Below are 14,256 nucleotides of genomic sequence, written 5' to 3' on the forward strand. Positions count from 1 at the left end.
GGTCGCTGAATTACTTATGCCACTTCACTCGTCTCCAGAGAGATTTACTCAAGGATATGAGTGAAGTGATAAAGGATCCTACAGCTGAGGGGTTCCAAGACCGAATGAACTCCCAGTTGGCAACCCTGAATTCCATCGTTAACTCCTCCATGCGGCTTATCTCGTATGCTGCGGATGGGGCGAGTAGAGCCGCAGGCACAGGTGTTGCCTTACAACGTCACGCCTGGATGCAGCTGTGCAACTTTGCGGACCCTTTCAAGGCGTCCTTCACCAATTCTCCCTTTGATGGATCATCCTTGTTTGGTCCACAGGTGAAGGATACATTGACCAGGTGTGAGGTAGAAGGTAAGACTCTCTCTGGCGTAGGAGTCCGTTTTTCTACCCCTTCTAGACCCTATCCCAAAGGTCAGAGGGGAGGAAAGATGTGGTTCCGTAAACAATCCCAGGGAGTCTCATCTGATGCACAAGGTCGATTCCCCTCTAGAGGCAGAGGGGGGAATAATAGACGCCGCCCTAGAGGCAGAGGAGGTCCGCAAAACCAGGGTAGCAGAGAAATGTTCTCTGATAAACCCTTTCAGCATCCCTGAGGGGCTGCCCGGCTGTCCACCTTCGGAGGCAGTCGGGGGAAGGTTATCCCTGTACCCAAAAGCCTGGCTTTCCCTTACTCGAGACAAATGGGTACAGTCGATCATATCCGAGGGTTACAAAATTCCCTTTATTCACATCCCATCCCAACCCAAAGGATCCCTTCCAGACGTTCCACCCAGTCTAAGGGAACAAGCAGCATTAGAAATTTCAAAGCTGCTATCAAAAAGAGCTATCCAATCAGTCCCAGCAGACCAGCAAGGATCCGGAATCTACTCCAAATTCTTTTTGGTACCAAAGAAAACAGGGGACTGGAGACCCATACTGGATCTCAGCAACTTAAACAAGTATGTCAGGAAAACAAAATTCCGGATGGTCACGCTACAGTCCATTCTACCCTTCTTGGGTCAGGACAATTGGATGTGCTCAATAGATCTTCAGGACGCGTACTACCACATCAAGATGAGCAGACGCTCCAGAAGATTTCTCCGCTTCAGGCTGGGAGCCAGTCACTACCAGTTCAGAGCCCTGCCCTTTGGTCTCACTACAGCCCCCCCGTGTGTTTACCAAATGCATGGCAGTGGTCGCGGCTCACTTGAGACGTCAAGGATTCCAGGTGTTTCCATATTTAGACGACTGGCTCCTTACTGCCACCACCAAACATCAGCTTCTTCTATCCAGGGACTTCACCATCCAAATTTGCCAAGCTCTAGGCATTTCATTAAATTTCGAAAAATCTGCTTTGTCACCTTGTCAATCTATTACCTTTATAGGCGCCACCTTAGACACACTCAATCTTTCAGCCAGACTCACAGAGCAGAGAGTGTGTCAGACATTCGGAAACAAGTTTCCCTTCTCTTACAATGCAACAAAGTCAAAGCCAGACTAGTTTTGAAGGTGTTAGGACTCATAGCAGCAGCTATTCCCCTTCTCCCCTTAGCTCGCTTCCACATGAGGATCCTCCAATGGATGCTGTTTACTCAATGGTCCTTCCAACAGCTCCCGATGTCCCATACCATATTGATAACTCAGTCATGCAAGAATCAACTGTCTTGGTGGATCACATCACCTCAGGTTCTCCGAGGAAGACCCTTCATTCTCCCCCCCCAGTGGCCACGTTGACAACAGACGCCTCCCTGATCGGGTGGGGGGGGGCATTATCAGGGCAGGACAGTCCAAGGCACGTGGCAACCTTTCGAGTGCCACTTGCACATAAATGTCTTAGAGATGAGAGCAGTGCTTTTAGCATTGCAAGCCCTTCACGACTCTCTTCCCACTGGGACTATTGCAATTCAGATGGACAACATGTCCGTAGTGTGGTACATCAACAAACAAGGCGGAACCAGATCATACCCCTTATGTTGAGAGGTACTCAGACTTTGGCAATGGGCGATCTCTTCTCAGCATTTTCTGATAGCAACGCACATTCCCGGAAAATCCAACGTGATTGCAGACAAGTTGAGCAGGGCAATTCTCATGCCCCACGAGTGGTCTCTAAAGAAATCAGTTCTAGAAGAAGTATTCCTAAGATGGGGCCACCCTTGCTGCGATCTTTTTGCTACTCCCCAAAACAGCAAGTGTCACGACTTCTTCACTCTCTTCTCGTTACCAGGCCATCCCACCAGAGACGCTCTAGTCCACGATTGGCCCCGGGGACTTCTATATGCCTTTCCCCCTTTTCCACTGATATCTCAACTAATTCAGAAAGCCATCGCTTTGAGAGTGACAGTGATCCTCATTGCCCCTTACTGGCCTCGACAGATATGGTTTCCGTTTCTTCATCGTTACCTTTTGGAGCAGCCTTGGCATCTGGACCCAGTACCAGATCTGTTAACCCACCAATCGGGTCAGCTGCACCAATCTCTGCATTCTCTAAACCTCACAGCATGGTTTCTCCGATTCCAACCTTAGCCAGGCTTCCCTCAATATCTCGCTCGGTCCGAGATATCTTGATAACCTCTCATAAATCTTCTACCCGGAAGATTTATAGTAGCAAATGGAAACGCTTCTCTTTTTGGGCAACATCAAAAAACATAGATCCCTTTACTGCACCTATCCAGTCTATTCTAGACTTTCTAGCAGAACTCTTTCATTTAGGATCATCTGCATCTACCATTAGAGTTCAACTGGCTGCCATATCTAATTTTCATGTAGGTGTCTCGGAGTCTAGCATCATGGCTCACAAACTCTGTAAAGCCTTTTTAAGGGGCGTATTTCTTCTCAAACCTCCAATCAAAGATCCCCCGCCTCAATGGGATTTGAACTTGGTTCTGGCATCTTTAATCCTCCCCCCCTTCAAACCGGCGGCTTCATGTTCTCTGAAGTTGCTTTCTTGGAAGACACTTTTTCTGGTAGCTATAACTTCAGTGAGAAGGGTATCCGAACTCCATGCTCTGTGCAGTCGTCCTCCTTACTTAGTGTTTCACAAAGATAGGGTATCCCTCCGTACTAATCCATCCTTTTTACCTAAGGTTTCCTCTCAAGCAAACCTAAACCAAATTATTGATCTCCCCGTCTTTTTCCCTAACTATTCAAACAGGTCGGAACAAAAGCTACATTTTCTGGATGTTCATCGCCAACTTAGATATTACTTACAGGACTAAACAATTCAGGAAATCTGATCAACTGTTTCTGTCATATGCGGAAGGGAAATTGGGCCTTCCTGTTACTAAAGTATCCCTCTCTAGATGGCTCAACTCTACAGTTACATTCATCTATGAGATCAGACATCAAAAACTACCTTCAAGACCTAGAGCTCATTCAACTAGGGCATTAGCTACATCCGTAGCTTTTCAGGATAGGCTGCCAGTAGATTCCATTTGTGCAGCAGCCACCTGGGCTTCTCCTCATATCTTCATTTCACATTACAAATTGGACATGGTCTCCAGAAACCGTGCCAACTTTGGTTCCACTGTTCTCAAGAGTCTGTTCCGATAGGCCACCCGGGATAAGGTGCTAGGGACGCGGTCCCATCCAGCAAGAATGAAGGCGAGATAGACAACTTAACATTAAGACGTTATGTACCTACCATAACGTTCCATGTTAGTTGTCTTCTTCTCGCCTTCTTTCTTGTGTCCCACCCTCCTTCCCCCAAGCCTGGACAGACCGATAGGAATTCAGTTTGTGATCTTCCTCTGGAAGTCGTCATTCCTACACGTTCTTCCACCTCCTTTTCTCCTTTCTTAGGTCTGCGATACCTTTCACGCAGGTTGTTATTGAGGTGGGTTTCCCTTCTCCATTCTATGGAGACTAGGGTTGCTTGGTATAGCTATCAAACGGGATCTGAGTAGTTACCGCCTAGCATTGTGGGATATAGGGGAGCCTCGAGCCGGTGGAATTAGCTCTCGAGCTTTAGTATTGGCCGAGTCGGAGCCGAGGATTGGCTCCGAACCCATCCAGCAAGAAAGAAGGCGAGAAGAAGACAACTAACATGGAACGTTATGGTAGGTACATAACTTCTTATTATTTAACATTGGACCAGTGTTGCTGAAGGCAAAATGTCTGTTGTTTCAGCATTCAGTTATTGGTTGGTATGGAGTATTGATGTAGCAGATGAGTCATGAGCTTTGAGGGATTTTGTTTTTATGATAACTTTATTGGACTGTCTTGTCTTTCTGAGTGTACTTTTGTCATTTATTTCTCTCTTGCAGTCAAAGAAGACTGGAATGTTAGAATTACAAAACTAAGAAAGCAAGTGGAGGATATTTTCAACATGAAATATGGTAAGTTAAGAAATGTGTTTTGATTAACTGTAAAATCAAAATGTTGACATAAGGTAGAGAGAGAAAAATAGATAACATGAGAGGGATGTATGCATAGCTGATTTACTATCTCCTTTTTTAAATGCTTTATTTGCTCAGGTTTGTTTTTTGTGGACTGAAAAGTGTATTTCCTTTGTTTGAGTATAACGACCAGGAGAAATGTTTTTTAGTCCACACCTTTGGGATAATCTTAAGTCAGACTTAGAATTCACACAGGTACAAATACTGCAGCAGTCTGGCATTGATCACACCTTGATTTTTTGTGTGGGTTGTACATATATGTCAGTAACAACATCTAGAAATGTGGCTAGCTCATTGGCTGACTTGATTCTGCTCAGTAACGTTAAAACTGCATTTTTGCTATAGTCATTTAACTCCTCACTACATAAACTGAACTTGCTGAAATTGTGTTGATGGGTGATAAGTTCAGTGCTTTGGATTTAAAAAAAAAAAAAAAAAGGAAGGCGATAAAAGGGAAAAAACTAACCTACATTCAGAGACTTAAGGAACTGGGAATGGATGCATTGGGCAAGGCGAGAGAGGAGTGAAGGGGCTTGACTGGGTGGTATGATTTTCTTGATATCTACCAGGAAACCACTGCTTGCGTTTCACAGAGGGGCAAGACTATTTGGAGGGAATGGCTTTGTGGAGGAGAGGGTATGCCATCTGTGGACAGCCAGTTGTATGCTTCTCCCAGGTACTTTTGTGGGTGTACACAACTAGGGCTGAGGAGAAGAACCTGAAAAAACTTGAACCATCCCTGATGGTTGTCTAAAATGATGGCTCCTCCAAGCTTACCTGCACCCTGGTGATGGGGGATCAAGTGATCCGATTGGCCAATAGTGGACTGATGATTGACAGGCAGCTGGGACAAAAAGTTGGAAAAAAGACCACCACAAGCTGTGAGGGTACAGTCCTGTTTAAATTAAGATTCCTTCTGAGATCACTGTTTGTGATTATGTTCTTCTGTCAAGTACTTATTTTTTTTAAAATAATGCTGCCTGGAACTTTCTCAGTTCTCTGAGCTGCAAATTGAATGTGAACCTAAGTGATTTCTTTAGGGGCTGGCATTCAGCAGGGCACTCGTTCACAAAACTCTCCTGCTATCAGTAAAGGAAGCCCTCTACTGAAATGCCTCAACAGTCTTGACAGGCTTTACCCTTCTTTCTTTCTTTCTTCGTACTGAGCTGTCATAGTCCTATTTCTTGAGCTGTCTCCAGTGAAACCAAGGTGAACCTGCCCCTTCTTAGTTCTTTCCCGCCACTGTCTGGATCACAGCTTGCATTTATTTATTTATTTTATTTTACATTTTTTGACCGGGATAGTCCGACTGGCTACATGTCCATTTTCAACGGAGGCCCGGGGAGAAAATCTCCACGTAACAAAACAGTACAGAGACAGTAAATACATAACTTAAGTTTTAAACACAGGAAACATATCAAAATATTAACATAGGATACAGTAATAATAAACAATCCCTCTCCTCACCATACTCTGAGCCACACCCCTATGCCACCCCTTCCCCCACAGCCTACTGAACTTATTTTAGATGGGTATTAAGACAATGTTCGATTCTCGACATGGGTTGGGAGTGCCTTCCGTGTGGAGTCTGCATGTCCTCCCCGTGGTCAAGTGGGCGTTCGAAAGACATGCGTTGAATGAGCGTGCCTTTGTTGAAGGTTGGGTGTCGGGCTGGCAACTCGACACCATAAAAACCAACTGCCAATCATTAGTGGACCAGAGTTCCGCTGTGGCGACCCCTAACCGGGAAAAGCCGAAAGACAAACAACAACAATAATAATAAACAATAAAATAACAATAGGTTGCAATAAACTTCATTTACGTGAAGCGTGTTCACACTTCTGGATGATTTATTTCTAAAGTAAAGAAAAAATATAAAATAAAGCATGTTTTAGTTTATTTATGACTTTATAAGCGTAACATTTCATTGTGTTTTAGCTCTTGAATAATTTTCCAGTTCACCTACTGCATGGAAACATGTATGGTAGGTCCCATTTTTTTTCAACTGTTTCTTGGGGGGACGGGGACTAGTGCTTTAGACAAGCACCCGGATTACATGTTTTGAATAGGTTTTAGCCATATGAAGGCTGTGTTCTCCCTTTGCAACCTTTTCAGTAACACCATTTAACTGTCAATCTCGTGCTATTTAAGGCAGTTTCAAGGGATTCCCATCAAAGTCTTTGAAGAAAGCTAAGAAACATTCTGAAATTTGGTGTGTCAGTCATTGACATGTACTGAAATTCCATGCCCAGATTTGTCAAGGTAGGTCCCCATTCAAGTTTAAACATAACACCTGTAAGCAGCCAGTTGAGAAAAGGGCTGCTCAGGACACTCTTCATTAATATCACATGAATAAAAGGAATTGTAGGGGAATAATTGAGACTTTTGCCCACTGGGTGCACTTCCCTCTGATGGGCATAACTGTCCACAGAACATGTTGGACTGGATAAGTTCTAGCAGTCCTTTTCTCAGCTTCCTGTACCATCATTACGGTATGTGAGGGGGAGATTGCCATAGTCTTTGTTCCTGTTTTGATGAAGCAGGTCTGTGCAGATTTTATTTTCTGTCTCTCTCTTCAAAGCAGTCCCAATGAAGGACTCTGCTACTCCATCTTGGGGAGCCTAGCGGTGATGTTGAATAAAGCCTCTTTTTCAGTGTTCTAAAATGGATCCTGTATATCTAGATCACATTTGCTATTACCAGTTCTTTAGCTGAAGTCAAAAAGAATTTGACCTCCCAAGGGGCTTGCATGTTTGAACCAAATTCTGACCCATTTCTGATGAGTATTTTGCACAGGAACTATCCTAGTTGTAAAAAGACATGAAGTTTAAATCAGCATCTGTTCATGTCCTGTTTTATTCTTGTTTTTTATTTATTTTTTTCTGAACAGGACATGACTTGCACCCTCTTCAGGGGATCCATCATTTGCTACTTTTGTTTTCAAAAAGTGGGATAGTTGATGGGCTTTCGTGAATCATTGGTCAACAGCAACTGTCAGGAGATTATCTGAATGTTTTGAACCACCTAAAATGTTTCTTCAGTGTCTCCTGCCTGTCATTAAGTCAGCCATGAAATCAACTTGTACATAACTGAGATGCAAGTTAAGAGTCAACATATGAGCAGAAGATAGCCTTTCCCAGCATTATACTTTTTCCTAGACAGATAGGGCAATTTCCATGGTTACTCCAGTGAAACATAACTAATGATATACCACACCCAGAGAGGCAAGCCATTTTATTTTTTTAGGAGAGAAAACGATGCATGTAGTTGCTGTCCTTCACCTGTACATTACCAACCACAATGCACATTTCCACAGATTTTGAAGATGCTGACAGAATTGTACACTTTCCTACGTCTGATTAAAATTAAAAAAAGCTCTTCCAGAATTCTGAGACTTGTAAAGAGACCTATACGTATTTCCATATTTTGATGATTAACTTCTCAAATACTTAGCCAAGGAAGATGCAGTTGACGTGCATTGAGTAGACCTGCTTGCCTGTGCATCTTTGAGATGACTGCTGATATCTATCAGACGTTGTTCCATGCTTTCTTTATGGGTTTTAACCTATTTTGCAGAGAGATCCTCATGGATTTGAAGAAAAGGAAGCAGGAGACCTCTCTTCATTAAATTTTAAAATCAAGAAATTGACTGCCATCCATCCATCCCAACCAAAGAAAAAGTTTCATAGGAAAAGGAAGTAAGCCTTCAAACACTGTCAGCAGAGCCTGAACAACAAGCCATCTGAAACCCACAACTGCAAGTGCAGTACAGAATCACAACCCTAGCCAAACCCCAGGCTTCAGATATTTTACTGCTTTATCAGACAACTTCCTCGATTTATAAGAGTTGTCAGGGGCAAATTTACCGACCACATACAGGCAAGGCAGTAGCTACAGACCATGGAGCTTATTAATTTGCTGGAGCAAGGAAATTCCATCCAAAGTTCAAGTGGGTCATTATCGCAGTCATAACCTCAGAGAGTTCTGCCACAGACCGAGGTCCAATATCTGGCCAAACTTTCAGAGCTGAGTACTGTTCCTGTTGTTTCCTGGTATATGGCTAGCAATTTTCTTTTCTTTCTCCCTGCATATGTAGCACACAGAGAAAGATGTTCAATTAGACCATTTGGCTAGGGCATGATTCAGAACACTAAGCAGAAAAAATACCCATTTGGGGTCTGTCCTTTATTTTTCTCTTTACCATAACTGGTATGCTTGTGTTTAACTTCTGCCTCATTGTTTTTTGTGTGTGGGTGTGTGTGTTACAGACACCTCTATGATACTTCCTGATATGGAGGTATTGGGCATGCTTCATATTGCCGAAGAGGTCAAGTCCATGATCAGTGACTGTGTTTGTATGTGTATTGTCCCAATTGGAACACTAGTTTAGTGCTTGCAAAAGGTCTCGAGTTCAGGTCGAAGACTCATTCATATGTGATACAGTTCTGTCTAGGTCTACTTGAACAAAAAGTGGCTAGTGGCCTACATCATCAGATGGTAGACAGCCAGATGTCTCCTCTGAAAAGGAGGAGAGACATAAGTGTAAGGATGCCTAAGAGTCAGGTGAAACTGTTAAGGATTTTAGGTCCAAGAGTGCCAGTACCTCTAAGGTGGTTGACCAACCTGTGGACCTAATGTCTGTCTCTTGGTTTGGAGGCTGATATGCTGTCACCCTTTATCACATTGTAGCAGAATGAACAGTTTTTAGATTTGTTGGAAGAAGATGAGACATCCACCCTGGAATAGTAACTGATAAGAAAAGGAAGGATGGCTTACTCTTTCTCATTGTAGAGGAGGATGTCCACACTGCTATTAATAAGTTGGAACCCAAGAATGTCACCATCAGATTCCCAAGACCCTTATAGCCTAGACCTCTGCTACGGAAAATCTGCCCCTTTGCAGGTCTTTAACCCCCAGCCCACCTTCTTTTCCTTCTTTGGGTTGGGCTAAACTTGTTCAGGGTTCTTCCAGTTTCTATATGGGCTGTAACCTGATAGAGAGAAGCCCTCTTTTTTTTAGAGTTAGGTCTTCCTAGAGAAGGAGGGAGACTTACCCAGTGAGAAAAACTGACTTCTCAGACTTTGATGCTGGAGTGAATGTGGACCTTAAATCCCAAACACCCTGCCTTCTGATTCTCCTCCAGATACTCCCTCATGCATTAGGGAGCATTTTCGGTGGAAGCAGCCCATGAAGCCCATGACACTCACGAGAGCCATGAAACTTCTGGGGATTAGATCTTAAAAGTCTCTTGCTATTCCACCAGTCAAAGTAGTCATCCTAGATGTGTTTAACATCCTGAAGCCACACTCGTCGCCTTCAGCCTCAAAGACCCAGCTGAGTCTAAGCTCCCCGTTTGTTCCTATATTAAAATTAAAAAAAGGTGTGATGTCCCTGGAATCTGCAGGGCATTAGACTGGGTCCAGTACATAACACACTCCCTAATGATAAGGACAGTAGATTACTTGACAGGTATGGTAAACAAAAAGTGTATGCTTCAGCAACTGTGGTATTTAGAGCTCTTATTTGTCCAGACGCACATCCTCAAGTGCAAAGAACACATCCTTTTGCAACTATTGGAGAGTTGTGGAGGAGTGCAGGATGAGATAAGGATGGTTGTCCTGTACCTGCAGGCCCAGACGTCTTTGCATTTATGAAAATATACTGTTAAACATGAATGTGATGCTGTAAATGCAGCAGCCAGGACTGCTGCTACAAGGTCATTTCTCAGGAGATGCGCTCAGTTGTGGACACTGTCCCTGTCTGAAAATGTAAAGGTGCAGCTGCTCAGTTCCCCAGTAGATTGAGAGCTGCTCTTCAGAACCCCCCCCCCCCCAACACCACACAACCACTTGTAGTGTCTTCATGAAGTTATAGGGAAGACTCTAGAATCTGTCTAGCACATTTTTAATCCTCTTGTACCTAATGACAGTAGAGGGTTATTCCACCAAGCAAAGACCATTCCAGGAAAATGGAAGCACTAAAAAGATTAAAGACCTTCCAGAAAAGAAGTTGGCAGCGGAAAGATAGAGGGAGGCAAGTGCCAACATGGTCCCTCTACCACTAGAGAGCTGCTTTGCCTATAAAAGCTCCCTGCTTCTCCAGTCCCAAAACTCCTACCTTGGTCTCTTCACTTACTTCCAGCTCCTCTCTGCATCCTGTGATGGGAAGGGAAATAGCCATATGCCTCCAGCAACAAATGAATGTGGAGTATTGTTTTCAGGGACTATGGGCTTCAGTTTCTTGTAGGTCTGGAAAAAGAGAGGAGCCACAGGAATACCAAAGAATAAAGAATAACTAGTAAAACCCATTGTATAGAAAATGTTAGTACAATGCACCACAGAAGTACACCAAGATCAAGAAGCAAAAAGCCCCCCCCCCCCCCCCACACACACACACACACACATGTCTGTTCATTCCCTCACCTGAATGGCTGGCTAGTATCAACCTTAAAGATCTATTAATCTTGTGGCAAATAATTTTGTACTTCAATTTTTATTAATATCACAGTTAATTTCCAAAACACTCAACTGGTACTGTCTTGGATCATAACTTTCCTAGGTCTCCATAACACTTTGCAAGCAAGAATATTTTTCATTCATGATATAATGTGTTCAGTCCATTTGCACTGACACTTGCCTCCGAAGAACAAACTCTTGACAAGATTTTTTTTCTAGATTCTTGGTCTCATGGCTTATTTTAATCTGTAAAGACACTGAGTTGAGACCTTCTCAGAGGGATCTGTCTTCTGACTTGAACCGGCAGTTGGGGTACTTCCATGATGTTCTGGTGGATCTTCTTGTGTCTAGACAAACTTGCAATGGTATCTCAGTCTGGAAAAAAACCTGCAAAAGGGTTGAGACTGTTTTTTAATCCCTTTCTCTGGAATTCATTATTCTCATTGCATCACATTAATGTGGACTATATCTTGAGTTGGAACTACTCAATATCCTAGAGCTCACAGTAGCTGATATCTGATAATGTGACTAAGCAGATTTGTTTTACTGTAGTACACATCAGCTTTCCAATAATCCCTACGATGTCATAAGCATATTTACATTGTTGCCTGTGTATAACAGCTCTAAAAAAACTTATTGAAAAACTTATTTCTGGGGTACCTAGAATATAATCTGTTCACAACATCTCTCAACAGCAAGTTGCCAATATTCCATCTTTAAAGGCATAAACCTCTTGCGGTTTCCACAAGGGCAATGCATTCAAGCAAAGGGAGGTTAATTTGTGCATTTCCTCTTTTTTTGTCTTGAGGGTGTTGGTCAAAGTGCAAAAAGAACAAGTTAGGGTGCATCTTATAGTTTCTGTTTGATGCATACAGGTATGGCTTGCTATTCTGCAGCAGCTGACCAGTGTCCTACCCATCTACTTCAAATATTGTGCTAGGATATTTTTTAAATTGCTCAGAATCCACTCCTCCCTCATGTTTCAAAATGTGTTTGTCCATATAGTTGGCTCTGAAGATGTATCACTAGTCTGGTTTGAGGCTTCAGCAGACCTATCTAAAGTCGTGTTGGTGGTTAGAAAAGTTTCTGCTAGAGTTAACTACTCTTTTAAATAGCAGAGACTTGTGGTCTAGGCAGGATCAAATCTTGGATCTCTTTTCTTGTTAATCAAAAGTTATATTGATTATTTGTTGTCCCTTTCAGAGCCACATTTACAGCATTCTACTGTTAAAGTCAACATTTCAGCTGTTTCTTCTTTTTTTAATCTGATCTTTGAAATGCTTACTTTTAAATCATCAGTTGAATCTCTGACAACTTTTTGAGGCTTAAAATTTGTGTAGAAAACTCTGCTCTGACCCCAGTTTGAGCTTATGGCATTGGAGGACTTGGTTTGTGTTGGAAAACTCTCCTTTTAGTAGTCATCATGTTAGCTAGGCACATTTTTGAACTTCAGGTACTCTAAAGAGCATCTCTAGCCTGTTTGTGCAGGAAGTGGTATCACTGTTCACCAACACAAAACCTTCCTAAGATGGTATCAATTAAGTCAAGCCAATTGGTTGCTAATTTATTTTCTAGGCAGCTCTTAAAAATAGAGACTCTTAGACTTTCAAGATGGCTGCACACTGACCAGCAGCTTAACTTTAGCTCCCCTAGTGTGAAGACAGAAACTGAGAAAAAGGAGCGCTACTGAAACTGTTTTTTGGGTAAAATTCAGTTACTGATTAGTAAGTACACTGCCTGGTTGCCCGTAAAGAAGAAATGCATAAGCCTGAAAACAAATCATCTAGAAAAGGTGATGAGAAAACACTGTCTGGGAAAGAGTCTGTAATTGTTCAAGCTTCAGCTCTGGTTCAAGAGATGGTTTCCAGTAATTTAGAGGAAAACTAATTCAGATGTACTCAGAGGTGATTAAAAAAAATGAAACATTGAAGGACTACATTAACTCAAATAACAAAGGACTAGAAAAATATAGGAAACTTTAACTAGCTGTTCAGGTGAACTGATAAAACTGCAAAAATCAGAGGCTGAAATGAAGAAAAAGTTGGCCGAGTATGAGGCTTCTCAAGAGCTGTTTCAAAACAGAGTTAAATGACAGAGCATGCAGAGAAAACCTGCTATACCATACAAACTTGAAAGAACAGACTTTTAATTTTATGAAAGAATAAGCAACTAGATTGGTATTCTACAAGACGATTTGTTAATTGAAAGGACACTTTGAGTGTATGCTCAAAACCTGGCCATGAGAAAGCAGCCACGACCTGTATTAGTAACTATGCAATCATACCAACAGAAAGAGTTGATCCTGACAAAACTGTGTCAGAATGGCAACATATTGAAAAATGGAAACAGCAGAGTGTTTGTAGAAAATGATTGTTCACTGTATACCAGACAAAAGAGAAACAAATTTATCTTGGCAGTCAGGGAATGCTGAGAGACAGGTGTGAGATTCAAACTGCTGTATCCAGCTGTGTTCAGAGAATTTTTTTCCTGAAGCATCAGAAACATTTTTATGCACAGCAGGTTAAGATGAAAAAAAAATATCCGACAAAAGTAAGTCAGCAAAAGGAAGGAAAGTCTGCTTCTCATTCCTCTGACAGTAAATCATAGAGCGACAAACATTTTCCAATATTCCAAAGCAAAATGCTTGAGAGAGAGAGAAAATACAGGAGTTGACTAGAAGAATCAAGAAATCTATAAAGCTTCAATCACAGTTGTGAAATGTGGCTTTGAAAGAAAGTGTCTGAAAAAAGCTGGACTTTTGTTGACTGTTTAACTTGGTGGATTGTAAAGCATATACCCCACTTTGTCATTAATGTTTAAAAGGACACAAAAAGGTGGGGAAAAAGTAAGTAAAACCATTTTTCTTACAAAAATAAAACATTTCATGATGTAAACTGCATGTTACATATAGTAAAGCTGTTTTGTGTAGTGTGTAGCCAAGGGCATATTAAATGTGTGTGGGAGGTCTTTTCAGTAATTGTGTTAAAGCTAATAAAGTAAATGAGTACTTTAGTTGTAAGAAATGTAGGATTTACAATGTAATGAGAAGGAAGGCTTGGGAAAAGCAAGTTTAATATTAATATGCTGTAATCTTGGTCTGCTGGGAGGAGGGGGTGGGGACTGTAATAGTGGTTGTATCATATCATATATATAGAATTAAGATATTTTCTCTTATTTTTACAAGGGTGAATGTCTAGCTTAATGCTCTTGGCGTAAGCTGTAAAGTTTTCTTGTGAGCAAGTAGCTTTAAAAACAAGGCAAAATGATAAAAGCCATGAATATATATATATATATATATATATATATATATATATATATATATATATATATATATATATATTTATATTTGTGAAGGTACTGCTTTTTTATTAGCAAATTTTCAGTGAGAGTCCATAAGTCTGCAGCTGAAGGTAGCTGTATATTCTTTTCTGAAT

At 41.8% G+C, this 14,256-nt stretch overlaps 1 protein-coding gene across 6 annotated transcripts in view; it reads left to right on the forward strand.

The window, feature by feature from the left end:
- Window positions 1–14,256, forward strand: part of GTF2I (general transcription factor IIi) — a 1,956,122-nt gene that overhangs the window by 1,286,351 nt on the left and 655,515 nt on the right. For all 6 annotated transcript variants that reach the window (XM_044054149.1, XM_044054150.1, XM_044054148.1 and 3 more), the window contains one exon: window positions 4,236–4,307. In XM_044054149.1, coding sequence (XP_043910084.1) covers window positions 4,236–4,307 — 72 coding nt within the window. The remainder of the gene's footprint in view (window positions 1–4,235; window positions 4,308–14,256) is intronic.

Source organism: Protopterus annectens, chromosome 13.part0, assembly GCF_019279795.1.
Source record: "Protopterus annectens isolate FY-2018-M chromosome 13.part0, PAN1.0, whole genome shotgun sequence".
Taxonomy (NCBI): domain Eukaryota; kingdom Metazoa; phylum Chordata; order Ceratodontiformes; family Protopteridae; genus Protopterus; species Protopterus annectens.